Source organism: Bombyx mori, chromosome 3, assembly GCF_030269925.1.
Source record: "Bombyx mori chromosome 3, ASM3026992v2".
In the NCBI taxonomy this organism is placed as follows: Eukaryota; Metazoa; Arthropoda; class Insecta; order Lepidoptera; family Bombycidae; genus Bombyx; species Bombyx mori.
Window position 1 is genome coordinate 14249359 of NC_085109.1, and position 16373 is coordinate 14265731.

Consider the following 16373-nt stretch of genomic DNA (forward strand, 5'->3'; position numbering starts at 1 on the left):
CAAATCAAATCAGGGTCATAGCGCCAGCGCAGTAGTATTATATCAACTGGATTTTGAAAAACTAGGTACGAGAGTATTTGCTCAACTTAATCCGTTGTGAGGACGTGGTGTGTGTGAACAATGGGCTCAAAAATTATCAATCTATTTTTTCTGGTTGGCACCAGTGCGCTGTACCTATAGCACTCCTATTTCTGAAGCAAAATTACCAATGTAGGTATTTTTTGTTCCATGTTATTGTTCTTTTTTTTTTTTATTGCTTTGATGAGTGGACGAGCTCACTGCCCACCTGGTGTTAAGTGGTTACTGGAGCCCATAGACATCTACAACGTAAATGCGCCACCCATCTTGAGATATAAGTTCTAAGGTCTCAATTATAGTTACAACGGCTGCCCCGCCCTTCGAACCGAAACGCATTACTGCTTCACGGCAGAAATAGGCAGGGTGGTGGTACCTACCCGTGCGGACTCACAAGAGGTCCTACCACCAGTAAAAAGATAAGTATCCCACAGTTATCTAAGTGACACCGATTACCGAATAGCTTAAACAGATTTAAACATATCAATAAAAATCTTTCATTGAGAAACATTTGCGATTAAAGTAATGAAGGTTCCAGTAAGTTCATTAGGAACTAATTAGGACAAATTATTATTATGTCGGTGATCCAGTGATAACACGCGTGTACTCACTCCAATAGTAATATAAGATCTTCAATACGAGCCTAGTCATTTATCTATTGTAATAGCTTTTTATGGATACTAAAAACATTTATGTTCCACTGGTGTTTTATTTATTTATTGCATAAAAGGCTGGACGGGCTGACAGCCCACCTGGTGTTTAGTGGTTACCGGAGTCCACAGACATCTACAAGGAACTGCCGGCACCCACCTTAAGATATGAGCTCTAAGGTCTCAGTATAGTTACAATGGCTGCCCCGCCCTTCAAACCAAATCGTGTTACTGCTTCACAGCAGAAATAGGCAGGGCGGTGGCACCTACCTGTGCGGACTCACAAGAGGTCCTACCACCAGTAATTACGCAAATTTATATTTGCGGGTTTGATTTTTATTACACGATCTTATTCCTTCACCGTGGAAGTCAATCTTGAACATTTGTTAAGTATGTGCATAATTAGAAAAATTGGTACCCGCCTGCGGGACTCGAACACCGATGCATCGCTATCTTGTCTGTTTTATTATCATTAAAACAATCGCACTCGTATTCCGGTTATATGTGTATACACTTCAATTTCATTGTATGCTATATAAAATTTACTGACTTATTTACTTACAGACATTATTAATACTTCACAAAAATAATGATTGATGCTTTATATTATATGGTATATTATGAGGTCCCCATATTGGTGTCCGTCAGTCGACTGCGAATCTCTCTTTGGGCTGAGCGAAATAAAAATAACAGGCCATTTGTTAATGATTTATCTGTTTCCATTGTCCGTAACTTGTTTATTTATGTAATTAGTTTATAAATAATAGCCGATAACGATGGGGTCAACAGTGCTTCTTGTGCGATATAACAGCAGTACTGAATGTGTCACAGATGGATCATGTTCTATTCGAAGCTAAATAGATATCAGTTTTGTGATTTTTTTTATAGTGATTTATCTAGATTGTGTGTTTCTGTGGTGGTCCAATGAATACGGTCGATTTATATGTAAGTTGATAATTTTACTTGGTGCAAGTAAAATTCTTTCTAATGAAAAAGTGTACCTTAGTACGATATGTTTTTATGTTAAGAAACCATATACATAAGTAATATGGATTGTGTTTACGAGCCCTCAGGAGTGCTAAAATCCTGACTATTTAAAAGGGTTTACTTGTTTAAAATCCTTTTTGATTTGTGCTCTGCTCTTCTACTGGTGACAGGACGCTTGTGTGTCCGCGCGGGTAGGTACCACCACCCTGCCTATTTCTGCCGTGAAGTAGTAATGCGTTTCGGTTTGAAAGGCGGGATAGTCGTTGTAACTATATTTGAGACCTTAGAACTTATAACCCAAGGTGGGTGGCGTATTTACGTTGTAGATGCCTATGGGCTCCAGTAACCACTTAACTCAAGGTGGCCTGTGAGCTCGTCCACCCATCTAAGCAACAAAAATAAATAAATAAATTTTTACATTTTATTTTATTTTATCTTTATTTATTTTACTTAATTATCTTATTATTTTATTTTATATTATTTAAAAAAAAATTTGGTGAACAATTTACTGCTAATGGCATGGGTGAAGGTTGCGTTTGGGATCTCATGCTGGACAACCAACTGTAAGCTTATCCCACTAATGGTCATCCATTATCGACAGCTCGCACGTTTCTTAACGCACGTACTATCCTATATTGGACCGATTGTTTGAACCAATTACGTAAGAATTACAATTAAGTACGAATGCGTGTTTTGGTCCAGGGTTGTCAGTTTCTCAGCAATTTATTTACGTTGCAAATGGATTGGTTTTTACGAGGTTTATGTGCAAAAAGCTATCTCTGCTATGAAAAATAAATTTTAGTTTAAAAAAACTAATGAAATACGCTTTTATAGAAATTCCAACTAAAAAACAGAAAATAATGTAGTTATTCATAAAATATTTATATGGTATAACTACTTATACCATACACCCCACGCTTTTTTACAATAAAATCGTTTTTTCTTACACTATTTTTAATTCATATTTATTTTCTATTTCTTAGTTGGATTTTCTATAAAAGCGTATTTTGTTAGTTTTTTTAAACTATTATTTATTATTAATTTTTCAGTTGAATTTAAAAAAAATCAAGTTTTTTTTTCACTTTTTTTTTAAATTTTGAATTGTCATCGATCCTTAATGAGTACCAATACCAAATTTCGAGTTAATCCGACGTTTTGAAGGGGGTCAAAATCATGTTCAAAGATTCCGTTACAAACATACACAGATACGTCTGAAGCTAATAAAAGCGTACTAAAAAGGATGAATATTTGAGGATATCCTCAAATGATAAATAATGTAAAATGGAACGAGCCTTCTGTACGTGTTTGACTTATTTTGTGATATGTCGCAGGTACTCCTGTCTGATCCTGACGCGGAGGTGTCGAGCTGGCCCTTGGAGCTGGTCGCACTCCGAGACAGGATACAAGGGGACAAGCAGGAGAAAGAGGTAAGGACATTTCTTCGAGTACCGGATTTTTGTCTGAAAATTATTTTTCTCTGTGTTTTTATAGTATTCCATGAATTCGTGTATGTCGATAAGTGTCCAAATGCCGCAGCCCAGCGGTCGGGGAACTTTTTTTATTATTACCCCAAAATATTTTTGTGTAAGTTGATATTACCCAATGGCGAAGAAAAAAAAAACGAAATCGCTTCTTTTTAGCATCTTACATATTATAGCCCCCATGATAATTTGAAATCGCAACGATTCTAAAGAAGTTTCAGTTCAATATATACTTTTTACTCACAAAAATTTAATTTTCACCCCATTTGGGGTAATTTACCCCAGTTCCCCGACCGCTGTCGTAGCCGGACAAGAGACCACACATGTGAACATACAACTGGAATTAATGTTGTCTTAACCTGAGTAGTGTCAATTACAGTCGTTCACGTGGCGCTATCATGTTGAACCATAGGTTCCTGTCATCGTGATCAGGCAAGCCAATACTACTAATACTACTTTATAATTCTGTTTTTCCGTCAAAACCAACCGTAATGTAGTTGTAGGTATATCAATTCGATTATACTTTACAGCGTACCAGAGGGACTAGTTAATGACGCTTGTTGTTGTTGTTGTAGTCCTAGGGTACCCCGCTGGTGCATAGGGCCCTCACAAGTTGTCTCCACTTTACCCTGTCTTGCGCCTGTTAATGACGCAATTTACCCTGTCTTGCGTCTTGTTAATGACGCAAGTAACATTAATCAAATTTGGTAATCTCGAAGAAAACTTAAGTAAAAAACAAAAGAATAACGATCGATCTATTCCCGTAGCTGTAGTCAAAACAATGATTCCATAAATAAAAAAAACAAATTTAGAAACGCTCGTCAATAGAAAATTAGAACAGCGAAACGAATTGACTAATGTATATTATTATAAAATTGTAAAAGATGTGTGTCTGTATATTAACGATATTTTATCAATTTAAATAAAACTTCAATAGATGTTTGAGATCGGACCTACGTGTATAATTTTTTCAATGTGGGGTTAAGATTTGCATGAAAATTAAAAATGCGAATCTTATTTGGAACAATCGTGTAAATAAATTTACTCGGAATATGCACAAGACGTCTGTCGGGTCAGTTATTAATTTATAAATTTATAAGTTACCGTTTAAATAATTCTGAACGGATTATTGAACGTACAAAAAAAAATGTTTTTATTGCTTGAATGGATGGACGAGCTCACAGCCCACCTGGTGTTAAGTGGTTACTGGAGCCCATAGACATCTACAACGTAAATGCGCCACCCACCTTGAGATATAAGTTCTAAGATCTCAGTATAGTTACAACGGCTGCACTACCCTTCAGAGCGAAACGCATTACTGGTTCACAGCAGAAATAGGCAGGGCGGTGGTACCTACCCGCGCGGACTACTCACAAGAGGTCCTACCACCAGTAAATTATAAATTGTAAATTATAAATTCAGTCCCGTATTCACGATTTTGATATGTTTGTAATTAAAAGTGACGTTTGAGTTCGGCATACTAAAGTCGAGCTATCTGAACGAAAGCCAAACCCATTAGTCACCATCTCATGAATTCCAAATGTAAGGCAAGGTAGGCAACGGCTTGGCTCTGCTCCTGCCATTGCTTAAGTCCATGGGCGACGGTAACCACCCACTATCGGGTGGGCCGTATGTTTGTCTGCCTATAAGGGCAATAAAATAAAAAAAGCCAAGTGGAACCCCGGGTCACATCTAGTTACTAATAAAACTGTGTTATTCGATAGAGCTTCTCCGAGCCGCGCGTGCATGCGTGTGCATCTTTATGTCTGTGTGTGCGTCGTGGATATTTTGGTACACGTGAACAATCGTTGTCTAAAACAAATGCTTTCGCAAGAATTCGTTAAATAGAAAAACTGTTTCTATAAGAGAACTTCATTAGTCGGATGTCTTTGCTCAGCGTAGTCTTGTCGCTCATTATTTTCGAACAGTTCACGTCTGAGTGTGTGTACTCATCGTGAAATTTCTCGTGTTCGTAATCTAGTAGTTTGCTCTTGTGTCAAAAACATTCCAAATTACAGCATTCTCCTGTAATATCATTCTTCTGAATTATTTTTGTTTCTAAATGTTTATCTATACTAATATTATTATAAAGCTGAAGAGTTTGTTTGTTTGAACGCGTTAATCTCAGGAACTACTGGACCTATTTGAAAAATTCTTTCAGTGCCGGGGTTTTAATCCCTTTTGAGAACTTCCACTGCGTGCGCTGCAGAAACGGTTAAAGTTTCGCTAAAGTAACGTATGAGAGAATTGTTCCCTTTTAAAAGATCTAAAAAAAAGTCCGCGACAGCATATGTCTATATGTTAAGTTGGGCTCACTATAACGTTTTTTATGCTAACCAAATTTGTTCTAAAATAAAGCATTATTTGTGAACTATTCTACGCGGACGAATTCGCGGGCAAAAGATAGTTCTTTATATTTCCCTGTTAACAGTAAGATTGCATCTTCAGCCTTATGTTTTGTTGCTTAGATGGGTGGATGGGCTCACGGCCCACACGCTGTTAAGCGGTTACCGAAACCTATAGTCATCAAAAACGTAAATTGCCACGCCCTGACATGAGTTCTAAGCCTCAGTTTAGTAGAACAGTTGCCTCGTCCTTCAAACCGACATTAGTGATTCACGCTAGAAATAGGCACGGCGGTGCTACCTATTCTTGCTGGGTCACAAGACGCCTTATTATCAGCCATTACGCAAATTGTAATTTTTGTAGGTTTGATTCTTATTACAAGATGTTAATTCTTCAACGTGGAAGTCATTAATGAGTATATGTTTAATAAGTTAGTATCTTCTTAGAGAGATTGGTACCTGCCTTCGGGTTTTGTACACTGGTACCGTCAAAATTGCTTTATTCTTTAGTTATAAAAGTTATTGTTGAAATTAAAAGTTTTATTCTTTAGTTAGACCATAGCTTCCAGTATGACATATTCACATGATATGACGCAGCCGGTACGTTTTGGTGCCCAAGGACCACTCAAAAATGTACATTTCAAATTCACGGAATTAAATGTACCAATTGTTTTATGGTCAAATCTCGTTCTGTTTGAAAACAATAAATCGAATTCCAAGAATATTTAAAAGCTATCCTCGTGCGATTATTTTTACACGCGAAAGCCACTGGATACCAAGTCTAACTAGTCACAGCTTGTAAATCTGCGACCAGCCGCAATAAATATTTAAGTCTGTACCGTCTCCGTACACTATAAATACTGCCCACCCTCGGATTCCCTTCAAATGACTGGTGCATGGCGTGTACTTGTTTATTTAAATAGCTCTTGGTTGTCATGGAGATTTTTTTGCCTACGCTGCTCTTGGTATTACTGCACTGATCACATTGTAGGGGACATAGTGTTGTTTTACTGTTATGAGATGTGTTGCAAATATTTCTGTAGTAATCATCGCTCATCTCTGTTTGGGCAGTCATTGTTCTCGTTGGACCCGTCGCTTGCGACGAAGGCCTCGGCGAGTAAATTAACCCACAGAGACAGCCCACTGAGTTTCTCGCCGGATTTTCTGAATGGGTCGCGTTTTCGATCCGATGGTAGATTCTGCGAAGCACTGCTCTTGCTAGGGTTAGTGCTAGCAACGCCATGCCATTTGAGCCCTATGAGCTCACCTACTAGTTAAGGCTACGCTGAAATGGTATCTCAAGACCATCAGCTTAGGTTGGAAAGAAAATCTACTTGGGCAGGACAATCGTTTAGGGAATTCACTCTGTGCTATCATTGGCTTCCGGTAAGTACTTTATAAAGAAAATTAATAAGAAATATATTTAAATTATCTGAACCTGAAAATGGGTCGCGTGGACATTCGAAAAATAAATTTCTAGATTTCTTTATTTCTAGATAGATAAGTAGGATTTTTAGTTTACTTTTGTACTGGGTATACAGATGACCAAACAATTGTGGTAATAATTTAATAAAAAATACTACTTAAGGTATTTTATTCATTGTTGGTTGTTCACGGATCTACAGGTGTTAATTAGTTTCCGGAGGCCATTGAAATCATGCCGTAAATAGAAATAAATAGAAAAGCCAATTCATCAAATAACTAAAGCAACACAGACATCGAACTTAAACATTTTACCATCTTTTTGTTCAGCTTCACTCCTTCGCATTTAGTCAATTTCAGAGCCCATAATGCCTATAAGAAGCAGTGTACCAAAAAATGTGAAATTAAAGGTTGTAATAGCATTAGCAGCAGTATATATAATACAATTTTTATTTTTTATTTTTTTTGTTTCTTAGATCAGTGGACGAGCTCACAGCCCACCTGGTGTTAAGTGGTTACTGAAGCCCATAGACATCTGCAACGTAAATGTGCCACCCACCTTGAGATATAAGTTCTAAGATCTCAGTATAGTTACAACGGCTGCCCTACACTTCAGACTGAAACGCATTACTGCTTCACGGCAGAAATAGGCAGAAATAGGCATATGAAACAGATCGAAATAAAATTTTCTTCAGTGAACAGATTTGGTCTAGGTATAATTACATTGCAGTGGGTACAACATACTCTAAAGATTTGATCCATGTTAAAAACACGCTTAAAATTCCGAATGCAGAAAATACAAACATTGTTACACATGAAATATTTATGAAATAGACGCATCCGATCATATTACATATTATGTTTATGAATGAACTGAACGCAGCGACACCTACGTCACATTAAATCAATAATATTCCCTTGGTAAGACCTAAGAAAATACATAAAATATCAATATCTGAAGATATTGTACCTCAATAACAATGAGATGTTGTTCGTTGGACTTAGAAAGATGTGACTGTTTTTGGTACGTTTATTGCCATGTAGGTCAATGGTGCCCTACGCGACGCGCTGATGTAATTATGTCAATTTCTTTTACTAAGGAATATGTACTAGAATCTGGAAAAGACGAATCCGAATATACTGAGAATGAATCTATTTATAAGAGACCTAAAAGACTAAAACATACATTAACAAATAAAAGAAGGCAAAGCTAAGCAATCCAGGTGCCTAGTAACAGTGTCTACCCGTGCAAGCTTACAAAATGTACTATCACTAGTAATTATGCAAATTATGGTATTTACGGGTATAATTTTTGATTGATCGGTGTTAATCCTTCAACGTGGAAGTAATTCGTGAACTTGTTTTACGTATTTTTTTAGTACAAAAATTGGTACCTGCTCGCGATATTCGAACATTGACACAGTCGCATCGTTCGATACGAATTCACCGGGCGTGTTATCTTTTAGGCCACGACGACTTCAAATCAATTTAATGTAACGGTAGGTATAACTGAATTTATTCAATCTAAAATGGAGGCACCGTCTCTGTATATGTTTAAGATACCCAATATAATTAATAACCATAATAAAACTATAATAAAAACCTTTGATGTGTACAAAATTTTGGTATATACCTGTATCCATGTAAAGTAATTTGTGCCAAGTCTGTTTCTTACTAGAACCTTATCTTTGGACCCATTAATACCCATGCAATAAACTGTATACTCTCTATATCACGCACATACTTTACTAACAAAAAATATATGTTAACTCTTCAGCTTTGTCGTAGTGTCGTAAAGTAACGAATAGAATCTATCATAAATCTATTTTCAAAATAGGTTTAGATCGAACGCACATATTTATGTTATCTACCCGGAAATTCGTCTGGAATGCAACTCACGCTAGTTTTGACTTGCACCCATAAAATTGAGTTTATATTGCAACGAAGACACAAGTGAGCTTTAATATTTACTTACCTATATACATTTTCATATTTGATAATTACCTGGAGTTTGGAGGTATTCCTATGACGTCTCCCATCTTAAAACTTTTTTTGAATAAAAAAAATATATATATTACAGTTACGATAATGAATTTATTCATTTTTTCTAATAGTCAATTTATACTCTAATAAATATATACCTGAACCAAATGTGAATTACAAGCTAAATCAAATTGGCTCTAACAATATATACGAATTGAGAATATTTCAGAAAAATATTGAAGTTTATTTGCAGAACATTTCTTGTGCACTCCGCTATTTAGCATCGCGTTAAATTTGCAAATAAATCTAAAATGACGGAACAATAGTTATTTTGATTCATTAAGTCTGAAACTATAGTATATCTTGTGAACTGAAATTGGACTACTGATGTAATTTAAAACACAAGGAAAAATCCCTTTTTTTTTTTTTTTTTTTTTTTTTTTATTGCTTAGATTGGTGGACGAGCTCACAGCCCACCTGGTGTTAAGTGGTTACTGGAGCCCATAGACATCCGCAACGTAAATGCGCCACCCGCCTTGAGATACAAGTTCTAAGGTCTCAAGTATAGTTACGACGGCTGCCCCACCCTTCAAACCGAAACGCATTACTGCTTCACGGCAGAAATAGGCGGGGCGGTGGTACCCACCCGCGCGGACTCACAAGAGGTCCTACCACCAGTAAGTACTTACATAGTTCTTGAATACCGTGCATCGCTATCAATTCGATCAATGCAAATACAACATTTAATTGAAGTAATAGCGCATCAATCGATTATAAAAGCTTCGGTGTGTTTTTATGAGATAATAAACAGATTGTATTGTAAGTTTAAAATGTAAGCTCACGCATCTAAAATGGCACAATTTAACAGGAATTGGCGGAAGTCAAGATTGTATATTGACTTTAGCCTGTCGTTGTCAAGGTTCATGAAAGACGGTCTTTTGCGATTCATATATGAATTGACTAAATAGGTATTTTCCAAACAATTATGCCTAGAGAATTAACAGTGATCAGACATTTAAAAGGAGACACTGTGTTCGTATTTTGTAGAAAATTAATAAAAACAGTTTCAAAGCTATAATATGAATTTCATTTGCCAATCGTTTTTGCGAGTAGTGATTCGGCTTTTCTTTTTTTTGAGTGGACGAGTTCACAGCCCACCTGGTGTTAAGTGGTTACTGGAGCCCATAGACATCTTCAACGTCAATGCGCCACCCACCTTGAGATATAAAAGTTCTAATTACGCAAATTATAATTTTGCTGGTTTGATTTTTATTACACGATGTTATTCCTTCACCGTAGAAGTCAATCTATGGTGATAAGGTTTCATCTTACATTAATTTTACGAACCACTCGACTTCGAAAACTTTGAAACACTCGGAAAAAGGGTTAAGCGCAAATAATTAAATTAAACACGAAATTAAATCATAAAGAGTATCTAATTTAAAAAAAAATGCACACAGTTCAACCCTATGAGGTAAAATGTGTAGGAGCTTTTGGAGATAAGCGGTTACTCTTCAAAAGCTTGATAATAAGTGACGCAATAGCCATTAGCAAACTATCGAGCAGCAATAACAGAAGGTGCGCCAGATGTACCCATTTTAGCTTAATGTAAGTATCACGAAACTTGTATAAATGAAGATGTATAAGTGAAGAAGTTCATATTAATAGAGAAAACTGGACTAATGTTCAGATTTGATTAGTTAAGTTGTATGATGCGAGACTGTGCCGTCAATAAACACATGCGTTTACATAATTAATTAGGGTAATCTTTAAGTATTGATCATTTTACAAAAATATATTCTTTCGGAGTATTTTTTTTTTTCGTTCGTGTGAACGCTACACGATATACGATATATAATGAAATACGTACTTAACAAAATTAAATGGTCACGATTGACCTCCACGGTGAAGGAATAACATCGTGTTATCAAAATTAAAAAGTTGAGTAATTACTTCTGGTCCCCACCGAACGTGGTCTCGCCTTGTCGCGGCGGTGGGGCTTAAGCGTGCACCCCGATACCGTGGAGCAGCGTTGTCTGCACAGGGGTGCCGTGAACAAAGAAGACTGCACACAGCGTTCCCTTTTCCCACCTTTGCTGGACAAAGGGTGCGTGAAGCGGGAGAGGGCTCCCTTCTGGAGACCTCTTGGATGCTAGGCCATGTCCCCGGCAGCCCTTTGGCTGTTAAAGGGGAAGGCCCTCCAGAGGAGGGTACCGGCACGCCGGCGTGGTCACGCCGTGGTCAGACGTGTGGGTCTGTCAGTAATGGTAGACCCCACGTGGATGAGAAGTGAACCGGAGGGCACTCCCTTCCGGTCGCTGGTTGCCATGTCCCCGGCTGCCTCTTGGCAGCTAAAGGGGAAGGCCCTCCAGAGGGGGGTACCGGTTTACCGGCGTGGCTTCGAAGAAGCATACCGTAATCCCTACCGAGTAGGGGACGGGGGTCGCTGCCTAGCAGGGGCCGCGAGGATGCGAACCTCTATAAAAAATGCCCTAATCCTAAGCCTGTGACGTGCCCGGTGATGGGATGAGTGGCTGGAGGGAGTCCAGTCGTGAGGGCCGTCCCAGGGGACCGACCCCTGGTTAAATATCAAAGGAAAAAATTAATGATGGCAAAGTTTGTAAAAAATTTACCCCAGGAGGGTACCACCTTAGGTGGAGAATCCCTCCGTGCTTCCACCTTGGTGGAAGCATGCAGCCCCGCGTATTCTGGGGGGGGCAAAGCTTGCCATGACGAAGGGGGCTGTATGACGGGCAGCGGAAAACCCGTCGAACAGAGACACGCCAGCGCTGACTTGACGCACTCTGGGCTCGTCAGTGACAGCGAGGCGGCTGGCTCGAAAGAGACAACCGCCAAAAAGATAAGGCGGAAAAGGAAGACCCAGCGAGTTTCCTCACGCGAGGGGGGAGGGGAGCCAACGTCATCCTCTGGCGCAGATGCCCCGCCGGAGAAGGTACTGGTAGTCTCCGATGCGGCCTCTGCTGCGGAGGAGATGCCACCCCCGAAAGGAAGACCCGCCCGGAGGAGGGGCGCACCGTCACCGGCGCAGTCATCGGCGTCGATGTCTGTCGCCTCACTGGACGGGCGAACGACAGAGGAGGAAGAAGGCGGCCTTCAGGACCCTGCCTTGGTCATAGACAGGGCCATGAGGACCGTCAAATCATATGCGGCCAACGGCACTAAGACCAAAGCCGCTGGCCGTAAACTGCGAGAGGTGGTCTCGCAGGTCTCGAAGGTTCTGCCTTCGGTTGCTTCCGCCAATGACCAGGTGGTACAGCTGATGGCGGAAAATTCGAGGCTTCGAGTACTACTTCAAGCCCAACAGCAGCCTGATGATGAGGCCCGGCGGGGTGCCAAGAAGGTCCCACTGGCAGCTCCACAAGTGGGTGAAGCGCCGGCGGCCACGGCGGCTCAGGCTGCTCCCCAACAGGGTCGAGCGCCTGTAGCCGCCAAAAAGAAAAACAAGAAAACAAAGAAGCCACCGCGCGCGCCGCGGTCGGCGGCAGTGGTCCTAACGCTGCTGCCGGCTGCCAAAGCCAAGGGCATGACATACGGAGATGTCATTGCTCGGGCGCGCGCGGCAGTCGATCTGAATGAGATCGGGGCGGGGGAGGGTCTCCGCTCTAGGCAGACAGCCAATGGGGCCAAACTGCTAGAGTGTTCCGGTGCCGATAGTCCCGGCATCGCAGAGCGTCTGGCCGCAAGGCTCCGCGCGGTCCTGCCTGAAGAGGAGGTGCGGGTGCATAGGCCGGTCAAGATGGCCGAATTGAAAGTGACCGGCCTGGACGAATGCACCACCAGGGATGAGGTGGTGGCGGCCGTCGCTTCCCAAGGCAACTGTGCCCTGCAGAATATAACCGTAGGCGAGCTGCGTCCCGGTTATAGCGGGGCCAGCTCCGTGTGGGTACGTTGCCCGGTGGAGGCGGCCATCGCCCTGGCTGCTCCTCCGCCCGGGAGACCTTTGGGGGATCCGGGTAGGTTGCGCGTGGGCTGGATAGCAGCCCACGTGCGCCTGCTAGAACCACGCGCCTGGCGGTGCCTAAAGTGCTTCAGCACTGGGCACTGCCTCGCCAGGTGCGTAAGTGCGGTTGACCGCAGCGGACTGTGTTTCCGCTGTGGTCAGCCTGGACACAAGGCGGCCGTGTGCTCGGCTGCGCCGCATTGCTTATTGTGTGCGGCGGCCGGACGCAGGGCTGACCACCGGACCGGGGGCAAGGCATGCCCCCCAGCCGGCAAAAACGCAATCAGAAATTGGCGCCGCCAAGCTAAGCGGCGCCAAAAGAAGCTGTCGGCCGGGGGAGCACCGGCCGGCACTTTGGCCCCCGCTGAGGCGTTCGCGCCCGATAGCGGGGACAATGGAGTAAGGGAGGGGGCGATGGATGTGGTCCAGTCTTAATGGATCACACCTATCGCTTCCTCCAAGGAAACTTGAACCACTCTGCCGGAGCTCAGGACATGCTGCTCCAGACTATGGCGGAGTGGTCAATTGACGTGGCTGTGGTCGCCGAGCCGTACTTCGTTCCCCCAGCAGACGACTGCTGGTTTGGGGACGTTGATGGCTTGGCGGCCATACATATAAGAAGATCCGCGATGATTCCCCCCCTGGCGATGGTGACCAGGGGTCCCGGGATCGTCGCGGTACAATTAGAAAATACCGTCGTGATCGGGGTGTACTTCTCTCCGAATCGGCCTACCGTCGAGTTCGAGCGGTTCCTGGACGGGCTAGAGGTGATCGCTCGTCACCTCTCTCCCCGTTCCGTGATACTGGCGGGGGACTTCAATGCGAAGTCTGTCTCTTGGGGTTCCCCATCTACGGACGCTCGTGGTAGGCTGTTGGAGGAGTGGGCGGTCGCGGCCGATCTCTGTATCGTTAACAGGGGCTCAGTCGCGACATGCGTGCGGTGGACAGGAGAGTCTATTGTGGACTTGACGTTCGCGAGCTCGTCCGTCGCACAGCGCATCCTCGGCTGGGGCGTGGTGGTGGGGGCGGAATCGTTGTCAGATCACCGGTATATCCGGTTCGATCTTTCCGCTCCCACGCCAACACCAGCCGCAGGCGCTCGCGGGGTTAACCCCCCGCGGAGTGCATCCCGGTCATTCCCTAGGTGGGCATTGAAGCTCCTGAAGAAGGAGCTCCTGGTGGAGGCCTCTATGGTGGCGGCGTGGACGCCCACGCGCCCACACCCTTTCGACGTGGAGGCCGAGGCCGAATGGTTCCGCGGCGCGATGCACCGCATATGCGATGCCTCGATGCCCCGGGTCGGCTCTCGGCATTGCGGACGGCGGCAGTCTCCCTGGTGGTCGCCTGAAATTGCGAGACTGCGCGCGGTCTCCGCTTTGTGCTTGGTGTTAAGTGATAACTGGAGCCCATAGACATCTACAACATAAATGCAGTCACGTACCTTGAGATACAAGTTCTAAGGTCTCAGTATAGTTACAACGGCTGCCCCACCCTTCAAACCGAAACGCATTACTGCTTCACGGCTGAAATAGGCAGGGAGGTGGTACCTACCCGTGCGGACTCACAAGAGGTTAGGACCTCCACCAGTAATTACACTATAATAGTTTGTACACTATTATGATTCTATTGTCAAAGACTATTATACTTCTATAATCACAAATTTCGCCAAGTGTACACTAGAAAAAAGTTAATGAAGACAAACAATATTTAAGCTATTCTTAATATCACCACACTATAAGCAATAAGAAAAGTTTGACAATAAATAAATAGTGTGCATGCGTGTGTGTGTCAAATATATGATAGTGTGTGTAATGTTTTTATTTATTGATTTAATGTATTTCTCATGCATATTTAAAAAAAATATTAACTTTCTGCACTCCTTCTCTATATTCTCTATAAGTGTGGGAAACTTCATACTCCTCCGTCTGCGCAATTTTCGTTAAACGGGGCACAAAGTTTTTGCTTCACGTATTAATATATAGATATATAAATGTCAAACATCAAATGGAAATTTCTGAAAAAAGTTTTAACGATGCTTACGCGTAGCAAGATGCAATTCTGTTGGCAAGATCACTGACCGTTGTCTGTGCGTCGCCGCCGCCGCCGTGCTTCCGTTGTTTTTTATTGCCCTTGTAGGCAGACGAGCATACGGCCCACCTGATGGTGAGTGGTTACCGTCGCCCATGGACTTCAGCAATGCCAGGGGCAGAGCCAAGCCGCTGCCTACCGAAAATTTATATTTGTTTTTAATGCATTAGATGAGTGGACCAGCTAACGACCCGCTCGGAGTTGGGGTGCTCTGAACCCATAGATATCATTAAGTGAAGCCGTCACCGGTCTTGAGGCAGAGGTCGAATAAGTTGGTAAAGGATAACACGCGTTGTATATCGAGCGATGTTACTATGACGATGTTAAAATTCCGCTGACGGGTACAAATTTTTCAAATGTAATACGTTATTTAATGCCTCTTCACGAGTGACTGCCACGGTAAAAGACTACCAATCAAACATGCAAAACTTAAAAGCGGGTGTCTAGTGATCTTGTTAACCCGCCTGTGTGACTAAAAGTCATTCAGCCAAACTCGTGCATCAGAATTAAAATTGACAAGTTAGGTCTTACAGCGTAAGAAAAAATACCGAAATATCTCTTATTTGACAAATGTTACATACATGATTAATTAAAACCTCCTTGACAATATTGATATCGGAACGAGCAAAACCTAAATAATTTATTTGATACTGCGTTGTGCTTGGTACTAAACAAAATACCTCATCGTCTTGGACTATTCTATATATACAAACTTTGACAAACACTAGACTGATTTTGCGTAACAATGTGAAGATTCCAAAAATACACAGACAGAAACAAATACTTATAGAGATAGAAAAATATAGCTCATTATGAAACAAAGACATTCTGCATATTATGTTACTCTAACGGAAGCGATAAGAACAGTGCGCTCTTGTGTATGAAATGCCAATGGAAAGGGTGAAGCTATCTATAAAATAACTGCAATAAGTTTTTTCACAGTTGTCTTTTATCTCTTGTTCCAAATAGATTTTTCACTTTTCGAATATTTAAATTTTTATAGATTAAATTTCAACATACATCATTTCAGAGCTAATTTCACCATAGTAACCAGATGTTTTGATTCGATTCTCGATTAGGAGTAAATATGTTCATATAATATACATATGTTAGGTCTTCACCTACGAAACTGTCTTTTAGTATATTTAATGTTAAAGACATTCTTTAACATTTTTTATTTATTTTTATCAATTACATTAAACAAGCATTCTCTGCCAGCGCCTTGCCCTTTAAGGCCCTTTTTAAAGAAGTCAGGTATCCAGTAACCAAAGAAGTCTCCAAATGCATGTTGTACTGCCTTTCGGGTATAAAATTCTATCCCTGGCAAAAGTTGTCAAAACTTTGAAAAAGTAGAAGTTTGTCGGCGCAAGGCTTGGCGAGT

General features: G+C 41.7%; 1 protein-coding gene across 10 annotated transcripts in view; it reads left to right on the forward strand.

The window, feature by feature from the left end:
* LOC101739129 (pericentrin) overlaps positions 1–16373 on the forward strand; it is a 101638-nt gene that overhangs the window by 13464 nt on the left and 71801 nt on the right. For 8 of the 10 annotated variants that reach the window (XM_062677046.1, XM_062677047.1, XM_062677052.1 and 5 more), the window contains one exon: positions 3044–3139. In XM_062677046.1, the coding sequence (XP_062533030.1) occupies positions 3044–3139 (96 nt within the window). Of the gene's footprint in view, positions 1–1520; positions 1671–3043; positions 3140–16373 lie in introns of those variants that run through there. The other 2 variants (XM_062677054.1, XM_062677055.1) reach the window with 1 other exon arrangement.